Source organism: Anomaloglossus baeobatrachus, chromosome 3 (assembly GCF_048569485.1).
Source record: "Anomaloglossus baeobatrachus isolate aAnoBae1 chromosome 3, aAnoBae1.hap1, whole genome shotgun sequence".
NCBI classification, from domain to species: Eukaryota; Metazoa; Chordata; class Amphibia; order Anura; family Aromobatidae; genus Anomaloglossus; species Anomaloglossus baeobatrachus.
Window position 1 is genome coordinate 151902299 of NC_134355.1, and position 13048 is coordinate 151915346.

At 44.6% G+C, this 13048-nt stretch overlaps 1 protein-coding gene across 2 annotated transcripts in view; it reads right to left on the bottom strand.

Moving 5' to 3' along the window:
* Positions 1-13048, bottom strand: part of AKAP12 (A-kinase anchoring protein 12) — a 261014-nt gene that overhangs the window by 45950 nt on the left and 202016 nt on the right. The window contains exon 1 of one of the 2 annotated variants that reach the window (XM_075339529.1): positions 5008-5219. The exons of the other annotated variant lie outside the window; for it this stretch is intronic. Coding sequence (XP_075195644.1) covers positions 5008-5032 — 25 coding nt within the window. The 5' untranslated portion in view covers positions 5033-5219. Of the gene's footprint in view, positions 1-5007; positions 5220-13048 lie in introns of those variants that run through there. 2 annotated transcript variants of the gene reach the window in all.

The following is a 13048-nucleotide window of genomic DNA, read 5'->3' on the forward strand; positions in this document are numbered from 1 at the left end:
TGCACATGTCCAATTTTAGACTGCCAGTCACATTGTTTTCCAAGAGATGAGCTGCCAACTGATGCATCAGTAGGTAGCCTTCAGCTTCTCTCAAAGAATAAAGGAGCGCTCGCCCAAAGTGTTTCTGTATATGGTGGAACTGAGAGATACATGTTGGTCTAATGATAATTTGGCAGACATCTCTGTAATGTGTGTGGCCAGCTTAAATGTAGTTCTTTACAAATCAACAATCATTTGTGACGCCCTGGCCTATCAGGTCGTCACAGGATATTGTGCAATATGCCCTTCTGCACAGTATTCACCTCCTCCTTGGTTACGGGTCCCTGACCTTTGATGTTGCCAAGAACAAGCTAATCAAAATCCTAGGAACACTCTGCACCACACCCACCAGACACACCAGTGGACAGCCTGAAGGGAATAGGGTCACCCACTGGGATTTGGTTAAGGAGAGGTCACGAGCGCAGTTGAGTGGTGACTCTCGAGGAGAGGTCAGGAGCTGGGCTCCTTGAAACTACTAAGTGGCAGGCGTTAGTCTGGGCCTGGTAGGAGCCAGACCTTGGTCACAGGGGATCGTGACAAGGGGCACGGACTGTGGAGGAGGACAGCCGGCGGCCTTGTGCCATCTCCGGGCAGGGGCCAGGGCACGACGGGGTACGTGGACTAGGCCAGGAAGTAGCTTCAGGCGTCCTGGCAATTTACCCGACGAGGACAGAGCCTCCAAAATCGGGGTACTAGCGCAACGAGGGGGATAGGACTTTCCCACTTCATAGTCGAGAAAATCCCAAGCGTGAACCCTGAGAGCAAGCTCACCTAGTTAACCATACTGGTGAGTGGGACCCGACTAGTTTTATGCTAAAGAGACCAGTCAGAAGAAAATGTGCCAAGGAAAAGGTCACAGGCTAACAGGCAACACCAACAGGCATGAGATCCAGGCGTGCTCCCTCCAAGCGGCTGCGGTGTCAAGAACTTTGGTTTACCACAGTTGTCGGTGTCAGCGTTATTGGACTGAGTGAGTACATAAGTGACCCTTACCGTCCCAACGGCACCTCTCCGCAGTCCTCATCGAGTCCCGGGGCATTTCCCCTACCCGTGGAGGGGTTAAACACCAGGCTGCCCCCACCATCGCCACCGGGTACTCCTAACTGCAGCTTTGGTACTCCACCTTACCACACACCCCGGGTGGCGTCACAAACTTTTCACATCATCCCTTGTAAATATCCCCCCTTTTTTTATTCCGAGTGGCCGCGCGACCCCGACCCCCGGGTCCAAAGATCCCTCGAGCCACCGCGGATCTGGATCCGAGCAGCCCCGGCTGCGGCACACATTTATATGAATAATTGTTGGAGACCTACTTAGAAATAGTGCATGAATGAACGACATAACCGTGAGCATATGTTCATGAATATTGGCTGTACAAGTGTTAAGATACAATTCATGAGCTACACAGGAAACAAGATTAGGAGTGGACCCCTTGCAATGTCCACATACCTGACTTCTCACTACAAAGTGACCAAGTGATTTGCCTTTCTACACTTGCCCAAGTGTCTGGCCCTGTTGTCTGTTTGCATTTCAGCTTAGACAAACAGCTTCAAAAGAAGCAAATCTTATTAGCAGCCACCAAGGGTTGGGATAGCCATGGGAGACTTCCTTCCCTGCAAATGATTTCCTTTTTAATAAAGGACTGTAATTCGCATTCTCTAGCAGCTACACATCAAGAACATTCTTGTCATACAAGGGAACATTGATGAGCTCTAACCATGATGTATTTATTAGAGAATTTCCTCAAACCCATGTATCAATAAGTTCATTCACAATTATCCGACATGGGATTTCTATGGTAGAACACACCTACAGGAGACACAATGGGTGCTGCTCCATGTGAAGAATGAATAAGTGTCCTGTTTCACTAAGGCTGAGGCAACAGGAACTGACATTTTCCAATTTAGGGAGGTTCCTTTAATTATTTATTGTAAAGGCAAACTGGGTTTCACCTCTGGGGCAGTAATTACAGCATTAACCATCTAATGCTAAAATAGAATGTATGGAAGGATTACTAAGCAATCAGACTGGGCTGTGCCTTATACAGCTTGAAACTCTATCGTCTCAGATTGTTCCTTGAAGACAACCCATTAAACCTTCCCACACAGGGAGCTGTATGTGACAGAAAATCATCCTCTCTCAAATAGATATCCATATGGCTGGGGAAAATGGAAAATCAAGTGTAATTAATGTACTGAACAGGGAGGGGCAGGGACTATTCAGCTGTCCCAAAACATGTATGACAACCATATGCTTATTAGATCTCAACCTTCCCAATCGCATATTTTAGCCAAGAGAATAAGCATGAGATGTCTGACGCAGCTCATACTTCCTTCAAAGTAACTTGCCCAAACGGATAGGAAAAAAAACATCGGGCAAAAAGTTGACTGAGAAATAAAATGCATATGGCCAGCTTAAGCCCAAAACCTTTACAGCAGGATAAGTGGACAGATAGAACAAACATTTTAACATTTGTATCATTATGTTTGTAGGTAGTGAGACGTGCAGAGCTTATATAATAACAGTATAGGTCGACTACCAACAGGGCTATTTCACACAGAATTTGTTTAGGCTAGTCAAAAAATAACCCCTTCACTCCTAATAATAATAACAACAACAACATTTTTTCTATAGCACTAACATATTCCGCAGCAGTTTAAAATTCAGACTCTAATTGTACAAATAGGATAAGGCCCCGTCACACACAGATAAATCTTGGGCAGATCTGTGGTTGCAGTGAAATCATGGACATATTGTTCCATTTGTACACAGCCACAAACCTGGCACTGATTGTCCACAATTTCACTGCAACCACAGATCTGCCGCAGATTATCTCTGTGTGACAGGGCCTTAAGACTTTACAAAGTAACACAAGTTTGTTTGTTTTTTAAGAAGAGTTATTTAGGTTGTTTTTGTTTCGGACATCATGTTTTTCCTTCTAATATAGAAGTCTGTGTAAAATAAAAAAATAAATAAGAAAGGATGTGAAAATTCTCCAAAGTAAAAAACGACTAATCTAATCTCTAATTGAAACAATACTGGAAATGTGAAACACTGGTGTCAGACATACAGATCATAAAATATCATTGGGATGAATTATGGAGAAGATAGATCTGTGTTATAAGAGGATAGATAGAGAGATAGGGAGAGGGGCAGATCGGTAGGGAGAGGGACAGATCGGTAGGGAGAGGGACAGATCGGTAGGGAGAGGGACAGATCGGTAGGGAGAGGGACAGATCGGTAGGGGGAGGGACAGATCGGTAGGGAGAGGGACAGATCGGTAGGGAGAGGGACAGATCGGTAGGGAGAGGGACAGATCGGTAGGGAGAGGGACAGATCGGTAGGGAGAGGGACAGATCGGTAGGGAGAGGGACAGATCGGTAGGGGGAGGGACAGATCGGTAGGGGGAGGGACAGATCGGTAGGGGGAGGGACAGATCGGTAGGGAGAGGGACAGATAGGTAGGGAGAGGGACAGATAGGTAGGGAGAGGGACAGATAGGTAGGGAGAGGGACAGATAGGTAGGGAGAGGGACAGATAGGTAGGGAGAGGGACAGATAGGTAGGGAGAGGGACAGATAGATAAATAATAGGTAGGTAGAGGGACAGATGGGTAGATATGAATGGATGGATGAGATAGACAGAAATAATATATAGAGGCATAGATATGGATAGATAGACAGACACACACATGCCTGATATATGCACAATCCACTACAATTCAATTTCTATCAGGTTACTTGGTAAAGGCTGTGCAGAATATTAGTAATACCAAAACCTTCTCCATTCAGTAATGCCCTTTCTGGATATCTCACTTAAGTGATTTGAGTGCTCCACAATCCAACTTTAGAAGTCCTAAAGGCTCACTATGAAGTAAATGTTACTGCACCCATGAACCAAACTACAAAGCCACCACCAAGAGAAGAATCCAGCTCTTCACAATGCAATGGGATTACACTTTCCCAATGCTGACATTTCCACAGTATGGGAACTGGGACCCCTCCCTGAGTCTCTGCCAGGAATGAGGATCCTAACTGTATAGGACAATGACGTGTTAGGAAAGGCAGGGAATGCTATTACAGCAGACAAACACTTGGAATTGGTTTTAGTACTAAAATGTTATGCCATAAAAATAATAGTATTTAGGAAACTAGTTATGTTAATAAAGAAAACCTCCAGATGCACTGGCTGTAAACAGGAGTGGGTTAAATTGGAAGGTTTCCCTGGGGAATGGCAGTAGGATCACTTACAAATGAATGTCATTGTCAGGCAGCACAGGACAGTGGCAGCTGACGAATATCAGTAAGAAGACACCAAATCCTGAGCGTTAACCTTATAGTTCCCAGTTATTTACGAGGTGAACGTGATCCATACTGTAACATGCTGGATCCATCACAGATACTTCACCATGCAGCAAACGCATTTCCAGCATCGGAAGGTTGTATTGGCTATCCCATAATATCATTGTCAGTAAATTAAATTATTTTTTCTAAAAAGCTGTAAAATGTAAAAGAAATAACAAAACTTAAAGATCTTTCACTTCTTACTCCACCTTTCCTATATTATCCGCTGCTCCACATGTAGCTGGTACATCTATAGCAGCAAAATGAGAAAATGTCTGAAATAATTGTCCCCATTTATGTTGTGGCAATCTGAAGAAACCTGCTGCTAATGGAGCAGACCCCTATCCTAAACTAGCACATGGAGGAAATAAGAGGAACCTTTTCCCAAACTTTAAATGTAAATATTATGAATTAATGTAGCAAAGAAAGAAAATGCAACCAGTCCTAACAATATCTGCTTTATCATATACTTGGCTGAGCTCTTTAATTTAGAAGAGGAAAAAGTGTGAAAACTTCTCTTATTCCTAGAAACTCTAATATCTAATGGCAAAGGCTGCATTCATCAGATCATCCCTGGAAATGTCACCTCTAGCCCATGCTGATCATGATGAATTGTGGAGGTCTTACCAGTTAATGTGATTGTGCCAAGCATAACTGTCCTCTGTGAGATCCTTATCCAAATACCACAGCTCAGTCCTCTGTATGGCTGCCAGGAGTAGTAGTTGTATCCCAGGATAGTAGAGCAGACAGCAGATGTCCTGCGAAGCTTTTCTTGTAGGACAATCCAGCTATAGGGCAGAAAGTGTAGAACATCCCAGTGCTGTCCCTGTGCTGTTCTTGGAGGGATGTGTGAAATGAGAGTGGAGCTTCCTTCCAAGCCTTTAACAACTTTCCTGATTGTGAGTTGCCTGAGAGCACCACACTCCCCCTTCCTCCAACCCCACCCTGCCCTATTGTCTGCCAGCCCCCCAGACCCCATGGAGAGGGCTTTAAATTGTTCAAACCCTAAGGTGGCTTAACTATGACTCACCCTGATCCTCCATCCAGTGCATTACTTCATGAGGAATTAGCATTTGCAAACCAAAGACCTTCCCCCCTTATCTTTTGAACTTTCTTCACATACCATATGAATCTCCTTTTCACTGGGAACCTGTGGGATTTAGCAAATGTAAATTGAACTTGTCTTTTATACTATTGTTCTTTTATTTCAGCTCAGACTTTACTCCAGACCAAGTAAACCTTTCAGAAGCAGAGGAGTGTACCTCCCCCACTATCTATAGAAAAAGCCAAATGGGACAACAAATGCACAAAAGGCCTTGTTTGGTTTGCGATAAAGGACTTCTGTGAATATCAGGTTACATTTGCACCCAGAATGGAGGGCTTTAGCCTACAAAGTATGTTCAAGAATGCTATAATTTATATGTGAAAGATGTAAATTGGTAATGAGAGTGTTAACAAGATAACTGATGAATGATTGTATATGATAGATCCAAGAAAGGTTGTGTATGAGGATAGGTGAGAAGTCCTCAAAATCACGTGTAACATAGCCATGGCTCTGATTTACAGTTTCTCTGTGTATAATGTCTGAGATTTGTTACAATGCATAGCCAGCAATGGATACAATCTGGCAAAGTTCAGACAACATGTTACAACAGTAGTGTACCTACCGGGAAAGGACGGGGGAAATGTGGCAGTCACCCTTGGCCCCTCACTCAAAGGGATACTTATAGGAAAACTGTATGGTCTTCATATAGTGTGAGGGCCATCAGACATTGTGGAGAGGATTATACTTTTTATAGGGGAGCTGTGGAGGCATAATAGGGGGTTTTGTACTGTGTGATAACTATTGTGAGGGCCATCATACTTTATATAGGGTTTTTTTGGGTGATTATACTGTATATAGGGGATTTTGTTTTATACATTGTATACTAGGCTTTGGGGGAATTACTGTGTGAGGACTACTGTTGGGACCATCATACAGTGTGCGTGGCATTGTACTGTTTATATGGAGCTTTCAAGTCATTATAGCTTTGGGGGCTGTGTATATGTGAGCTGTGAGCCCATCATACTGTGTATAGAGGAGCTATGGGTCCATCATACTGTCTATAGGGAAGCTGTGGGGACATTACACCATATACATATATATATATATATATATATATATATATATAACCTCAAGACCCATCTCTTCCAACAAGCCTACAACCTACAATAGCCCTCAGTCCAGTACACCACTGCGCAACCAGCTCTGTCCTTACCTATTGTACCATCACCCATTCATTCCCTATAGACTGTGAGCCCTCGCGGGCAGGGTCCTCTCTCCTCCTATACCAGTCTGTTATGTACTGTTAATGATTGTTGTCTGTATACCCCCTTTCACTGTAAAGCGCCATGGAATAAATGGCGCTATAAAAATAAATTATATATATATATATATATATATATATATATATATATATATATATATATACAGTGTGTCCACCCATATCCTGTCCACCGCCATTAACTTGAGAACGGCGGCAGCTATAGGCATAGAAGTGGTGTCTAGGTATAGTAAAGTATCCATGCGCTACGCAATGACACCACCTATAGCGCCACCTGGTGGAGTTAGCATTTCTATCTCAAAAACGGAACGAGATAGAGAAAAAAAGTGAATTACAAGGATATAGGGCATCATCAATTCAATACGAATCAACACCTTGCATACAGAAATGCTATGATTAGACCGTGTAAAACTCACAAGGCTGCGGACGTGAAGTGATACCTCATGGAGACCTTCCTACAAGTCATTGGGTATGATGGCTGTGTGGAGTGGCCTCCACGCTTACCTGACCTGACCCCATTGGACTTCTTTCTGTGAGGTCACATCAAAGAGCAGGTGTATTCAACCTCTCCACCAACATTGCAGGACCTACGACGACGTATTACAGATGCTTGTGCAAACATGTTACCTACCATATTGCACAATGTGCAGCAAGATACAGTATGCTGTCCAGAGTCCAGATGTTGCAGCTGACGGTGGCCACTTTGAGCATCAAAGTTAATGAGCGCCATATGCGTGTTCAGCATTCAATGTTTTGGGGGGTTCCTGGGTTTCATATCACAGCATTTCTGTATGCAAGGTGTCGATTCGTATTGAATTGATGATGCCTTACAACTTTGTATTTCACTTTTTTTCTCTATCTCATTCCGTTATCAAGATAAAAATGCTAACTCCGTTGTTTTCCACCAGGTGGCGCTATAAGTGGTTTCATTGCGTAGCACATGGATACTTTACTGTACCTAAACACCACTTCTATGCCTATAGCTGCTGCTGTTCTCAAGTTAATGGCGGTGGACAGGATATGGGTGGACACACTGTAAATATATATATATATACCCCCAGGGGTCACAGTACACTGACACACACACACACCCTCCCCTGGTAGGTGACACCAGTCAAACAAAATCCTTGTTGCCTCCCTCCAGGGTCTGATGTCCACACCAGGTGAGGCGGAACCAGGCGGTTGGCCCCACCCACGAAGGAGTTCACAGGCCTGGAGGCGAGAAAAAAGTCAGTTTTTAGTTGGAGTTGAGTTGAGAAGTTGAGTGAAGGAGGAAGTTGGAAGTGGAAGTGAGAGGAGGAAAGACTGTGTGTGTCTGGATTGGAGCCCAGGCACAATCAGCAAGGTCGGCAGACGGTGGTGGCCGTCTGCAGGAGCTGGTGGAGGTCAGCGGAACCGTAGGACTAGGGTCGGGCGGTGGCCCGCCGGTACCGAACCGGGGAGCAGATTGAAGCAAAGCACCAAGGCAGGGTACTCAGACCCCGACTAGGCTAGAAGCCGCCGTAACAGTCAAATTCTCTGATTGCGGTCTGGACCTCAGGGGTTCATTCCCAAACAAGTCCCGTCAGAAGGCAACAGCCCAACCCGTCCGGATAAGAGCCACCGCCAAGGGCCAGAGATCCAAGGGCCAGCGCCTGCAGGCAAAACGGGCTCTCCTGACATGTACACGCCGGGGAGCGGACTACCTGTGGGAAGCCATAGGCGTCAAACACTTGCACACAGGTGCAGGGAAATGACAGCCACCATTAACCCGTCCGGGGAGAGCGAAAACACCGCTGCCGGCTGTGGGCCCCGTCCATCCAGCCGTTTGGTTTACCAGAGACTCTGTCCTTCTGTGTCTGAGTGAGTACAACAGTTGCATCCGGCACCGCGCTGAACGCAACATTGCACCCGAGCCCCACGCTGCCTCCCCGCATCCGGCCCCTGCACCTGCACCTAAACCTTCCCTCCCCAACTGGGGCCCCGGGACCAACAACCCCTACCCACGGAGGGGCTAACACCTCAGCTGCTCTCCGCCATCGCGCAGCGGTGGTGCCCAACCATCACCACAACCCCGTGGGTGGTGTCACGACCAACATCCCACGACAAACCTCCCCCCTTTTCACTCGTGGGCGAGGAGGCGCCAGCGAACCCCCAGGCGAGCGGCGTTCCCAACCCCTCCGCCCGCGACATACAGTGCCTACAAGTAGTATTCAACCCCCTGCAGATTTAGCAGGTTTGATAAGATGCAAATAAGTTAGAGCCTGCAAACTTCAAACAAGAGCAGGATTTATTAACAGATGCATAAATCTTACAAACCAACAAGTTATGTTGCTCAGTTAAATTTTAATAAATTTTCAACATAAAAGTGTGGGTCAATTATTATTCAACCCCTAGGTTTAATATTTTGTGGAATAACCCTTGTTTGCAATTAGAGCTAATAATCGTCTTTTATAAGACCTGATCAGGCCGGCACAGGTCTCTGGAGTTATCTTGGCCCACTCCTCCATGCAGATCTTCTCCAAGTTATCTAGGTTCTTTGGGTGTCTCATGTGGACTTTAATCTTGAGCTTCTTCCACAAGTTTTCAATTGGGTTAAGGTCAGGAGACTGACTAGGCCACTGCAACACCTTGATTTTTTCCCTCTTGAACCAGGCCTTGGTTTTCTTGGCTGTGTGCTTTGGGTCGTTGTCTTGTTGGAAGATGAAATGACGACCCATCTTAAGATCCTTGATGGAGGAGCGGAGGTTCTTGGCCAAAATCTCCAGGTAGGCCGTGCTATCCATCTTCCCATGGATGCGGACCAGATGGTCAGGCCCCTTGGCTGAGAAACAGCCCCACAGCATGATGCTGTCACCACCATGCTTGACTGTAGGGATGGTATTCTTGGGGTCGTATGCAGTGCCATCCAGTCTCCAAACGCCATGTGTGTGGTTGACACCAAAGATCTTGATCTTGGTCTCAACAGACCAGAGAACCTTGAACCAGTCTGTCTCAGAGTCCTCCAAATGATCATGAGCAAACTGTAGACGAGCCTTGACATGACAATTTGAAAGTAAAGGTACCTTACGGGCTCGTCTGGAACGGAGACCATTGCGGTGGAGTACGTTACTTATGGTATTGACTGAAACCAATGTCCCCACTGCCATGAGATCTTCCCGGAGCTCTTTCCTTGTTGTCCTTGGCTTAGCCTTGACTCTTCGGACAAGCCTGGCCTCGGCACGGGTGGAAACTTTCAAAGGCTGTCCAGGCCGTGGAAGGCTAACAGTAGTTCCATAAGCCTTCCACTTCCGGATGATTCTGCCAACAGTGGAGACAGGTAGGCTCAACTCCTTGGAAAGGGTTTTGTACCCCTTGCTAGCCTTGTGACCCTCCACGATCTTCTCCCTGATGGCCTTGGAATGCTCCTTTGTCTTTCCCATGTTGACCAAGTATGAGTGCTGTTCACAAGTTTGGGGAGGGTCTTAATTACTCAGAAAAGGCTGGAAAAAGAGATAATTAATCCAAACATGTGAAGCTCATTGTTCTTTGTGCCTGAAATACTTCTTAATACTTTAGGGGAACCAAACAGAATTCTGGTGGTTTGAGGGGTTGAATAATAAATGACCCTCTGAATAAACGTTTAAAAAAAAAAAAGAAATAACATTCTTTTTTGCTGCAGTGCATTTCACACTTCCAGGCTGATCTACAGTCCAAATGTCACAATGCCAAGTTAATTCCGAATGTGTAAACCTACTAAATCTGCCTGCAGGGGTTGAATACTACTTGTAGGCACTGTATATATATATATATATATATATATATATATATATATATATAGTACAGACCAAAAGTTTGGACACACCTCGTCTCTAGAACAACTGTTAAGAGGAGACTTAAAACAAGCAGAAGAGACTTGTTTGGGCTAAAGATTACAAGGAATGGACATTAGACCAGTGGAAATCTGTTCTTTGGTCTGATGAGTCCAAATTTGAGATTTTTGGATCCAACCACCGTGTCTTTGTAGAAAAGTTGAACGGATGGACTCTACATGCTTGGTTCCCACCGTGAAGCATGGAGGAGGAGGTATGATGGTGCTTTGCTGGTGACACTGTTGGGGATTTATTCAAAATTGAAGGCATACAGAACCAGTATGGCTACCACAGCATCTTGCAGCGGCATGCTATTCCATCCGGTTTGCATTGAGTTGGACAATCATTTATTTTTCAACACGACAATGACCCCAAACACACCTCCAGGCTGTGTAAGGACTATTTGACTAAGAAGGAGAGTGATGGGGTGCTTCGCCAGATGACCTGGCCTCCACAGTCACCAGACCTGAACCCAATCGAGTTGGTTTGAGGTAAGCTGGACCGCAGAGTGAAGGCAAAAGGGCCAACAAGTGCTAAGCATCTCTGGGAACTCCTTCAAGACTGTTGTAAAAACCATTTCCGGTGACTACCTCTTGAAGCTCATCAAGAGAATGCCAAGAGTGTGCAAAGCAGTAATGAAAGCAAAAGGTGGCTACTTTGAAGAACCAATAATATAAGACATATTTTCAGCTGTTTCACACTTTTTTAAGAATTTCATTCCACATGTTTTAATGCATAGTTTTGATGCCTTCAATGTGAATCTACAATTTTCAGAGTCCTGAAAATAAAGAAAACTCTTTGAATGAGAAGGTGCGTCCAAACTTTTGGTCTGTACTGTATATGGGAGCTATTGTGGTATCATACTGTATATAGTGCATAGGGGTGCTGTGGGGCATTATAATGTGTATAGGGGAGCTGTGGGACCATCATTCTTTGTGTAGAGGAGCTGTACATAGGGGGGATTCAGAGGGCGTTACTACTATACATTGGGGGAACTTTGGACACTATTACAAAAATGTATTGTTAAGGGAGCACTAAAGAAGCGTTATAGTTATATGGGCACTCAAGTTATAGTGACCATCAAACGGACGATTACTTTCTAGGGGGCAAAATGTGGGCTCTGTTTTCTTATGCACTGGTACAGGACATTAATATTTTCTGGAGCAATTTTACCATCTAGAAGGCAAAAAGGATGCATTTTAATTCATAAGGGGCACAGTGGTAGGCACTATTATGTGGGGACCTAAAAGGAGTACACATACAGTAGTAGAAAGGTCAGCATTGAGGCGACAGGAGGACGAGGAGTTTGTGACGGATGGGAATAGATGGGTCGGGGCTGATAAGGTGGGAAGTCAAATATATCTTTACTGTAAAATCTTCAGATGAGCCTTGGTTGAAAGAAGTTATCATGGCAGTAAGATGGAAAAGATGGGAAAAGTGAACGACTCCAATCATAAACAATATCGCCTGTATATCACTATAAGTGTTCTATAATCTCTTATATGTTCTGTAGGATTAGGTACCTACCACTGTATGGTCACTGTATGGCGTTGCTATTGGTGTTAGCCTTTGTACAGTGATTTATTTTCAGTATCAGCATACACATCTGCTGAGGTTCCCCCTATACCCACGATTAGGGTGCACGACTGTTGCTGTAAACATGGTTACCTGAGTTAGGGGCCCACTCAGATGTGTTTTGCTCCCCATCACTAGCCCTAACTACTCCTCTGGTTATAGATAAATCTTTTCAAGACAATGCAGCAAATATGCAACATGTTTGTATGAAGGAGCAGGGTAAAGAAGCTATTGGTAAAAGAAAAGGTTAAAAAACAGCTTTACGAAACAAAGGAGCTTCTATTTGATGTCCTAAAGTTAGCCATGTGCTATTGTTGCCGTTGGCTAATTTTTGAATTACTTTTTACGTTATTGGGTGCTCTGTGATGCTGGCAGTCCAAATAAAACACCAGTAAAGTGCCACTATCAGGCTGATTCCCTAAATATCTGTAGTGGTCAGCTCGGATGTTTAGGTTTTGAAATCCAAGAAAGTAAAGTTTATAAAATTAGCTGCTTGTTGAGTGACAGCAGCTGAGGAGCAGATAATATATTCATAGTTATCCCCTCCCCCTGTTAGAATTAGCATAAGTATTATACAAACTATTCACTAACTGTCTGTTGAAGGACCTGTGTGTGGTCATACCCATGTGACCTGGTATCCAGCTTTGGTGGCAGAGGCCTTACCCCTACTGGTCACATGGGTATGACCACACACAGGTCCTGCAACAGACAAAGTGAGTTGTTTGTATAATGTTTATGCTAATTCTAACAGGGGGAGGGGATAACTAAGAATATATTATCAGATCCTCAGCTGCTGTCACTCATCAAGCAGCTCATTTTGTAAACTTTACTTTTTTGTATTTCGAATCCTAAACATCTGAGCTGACCACTACAGGTATGTATAGAATCAGCCTGATAGTGCCAGTATTGCACTGGCTTTAGCTTATATACAAAAATCCT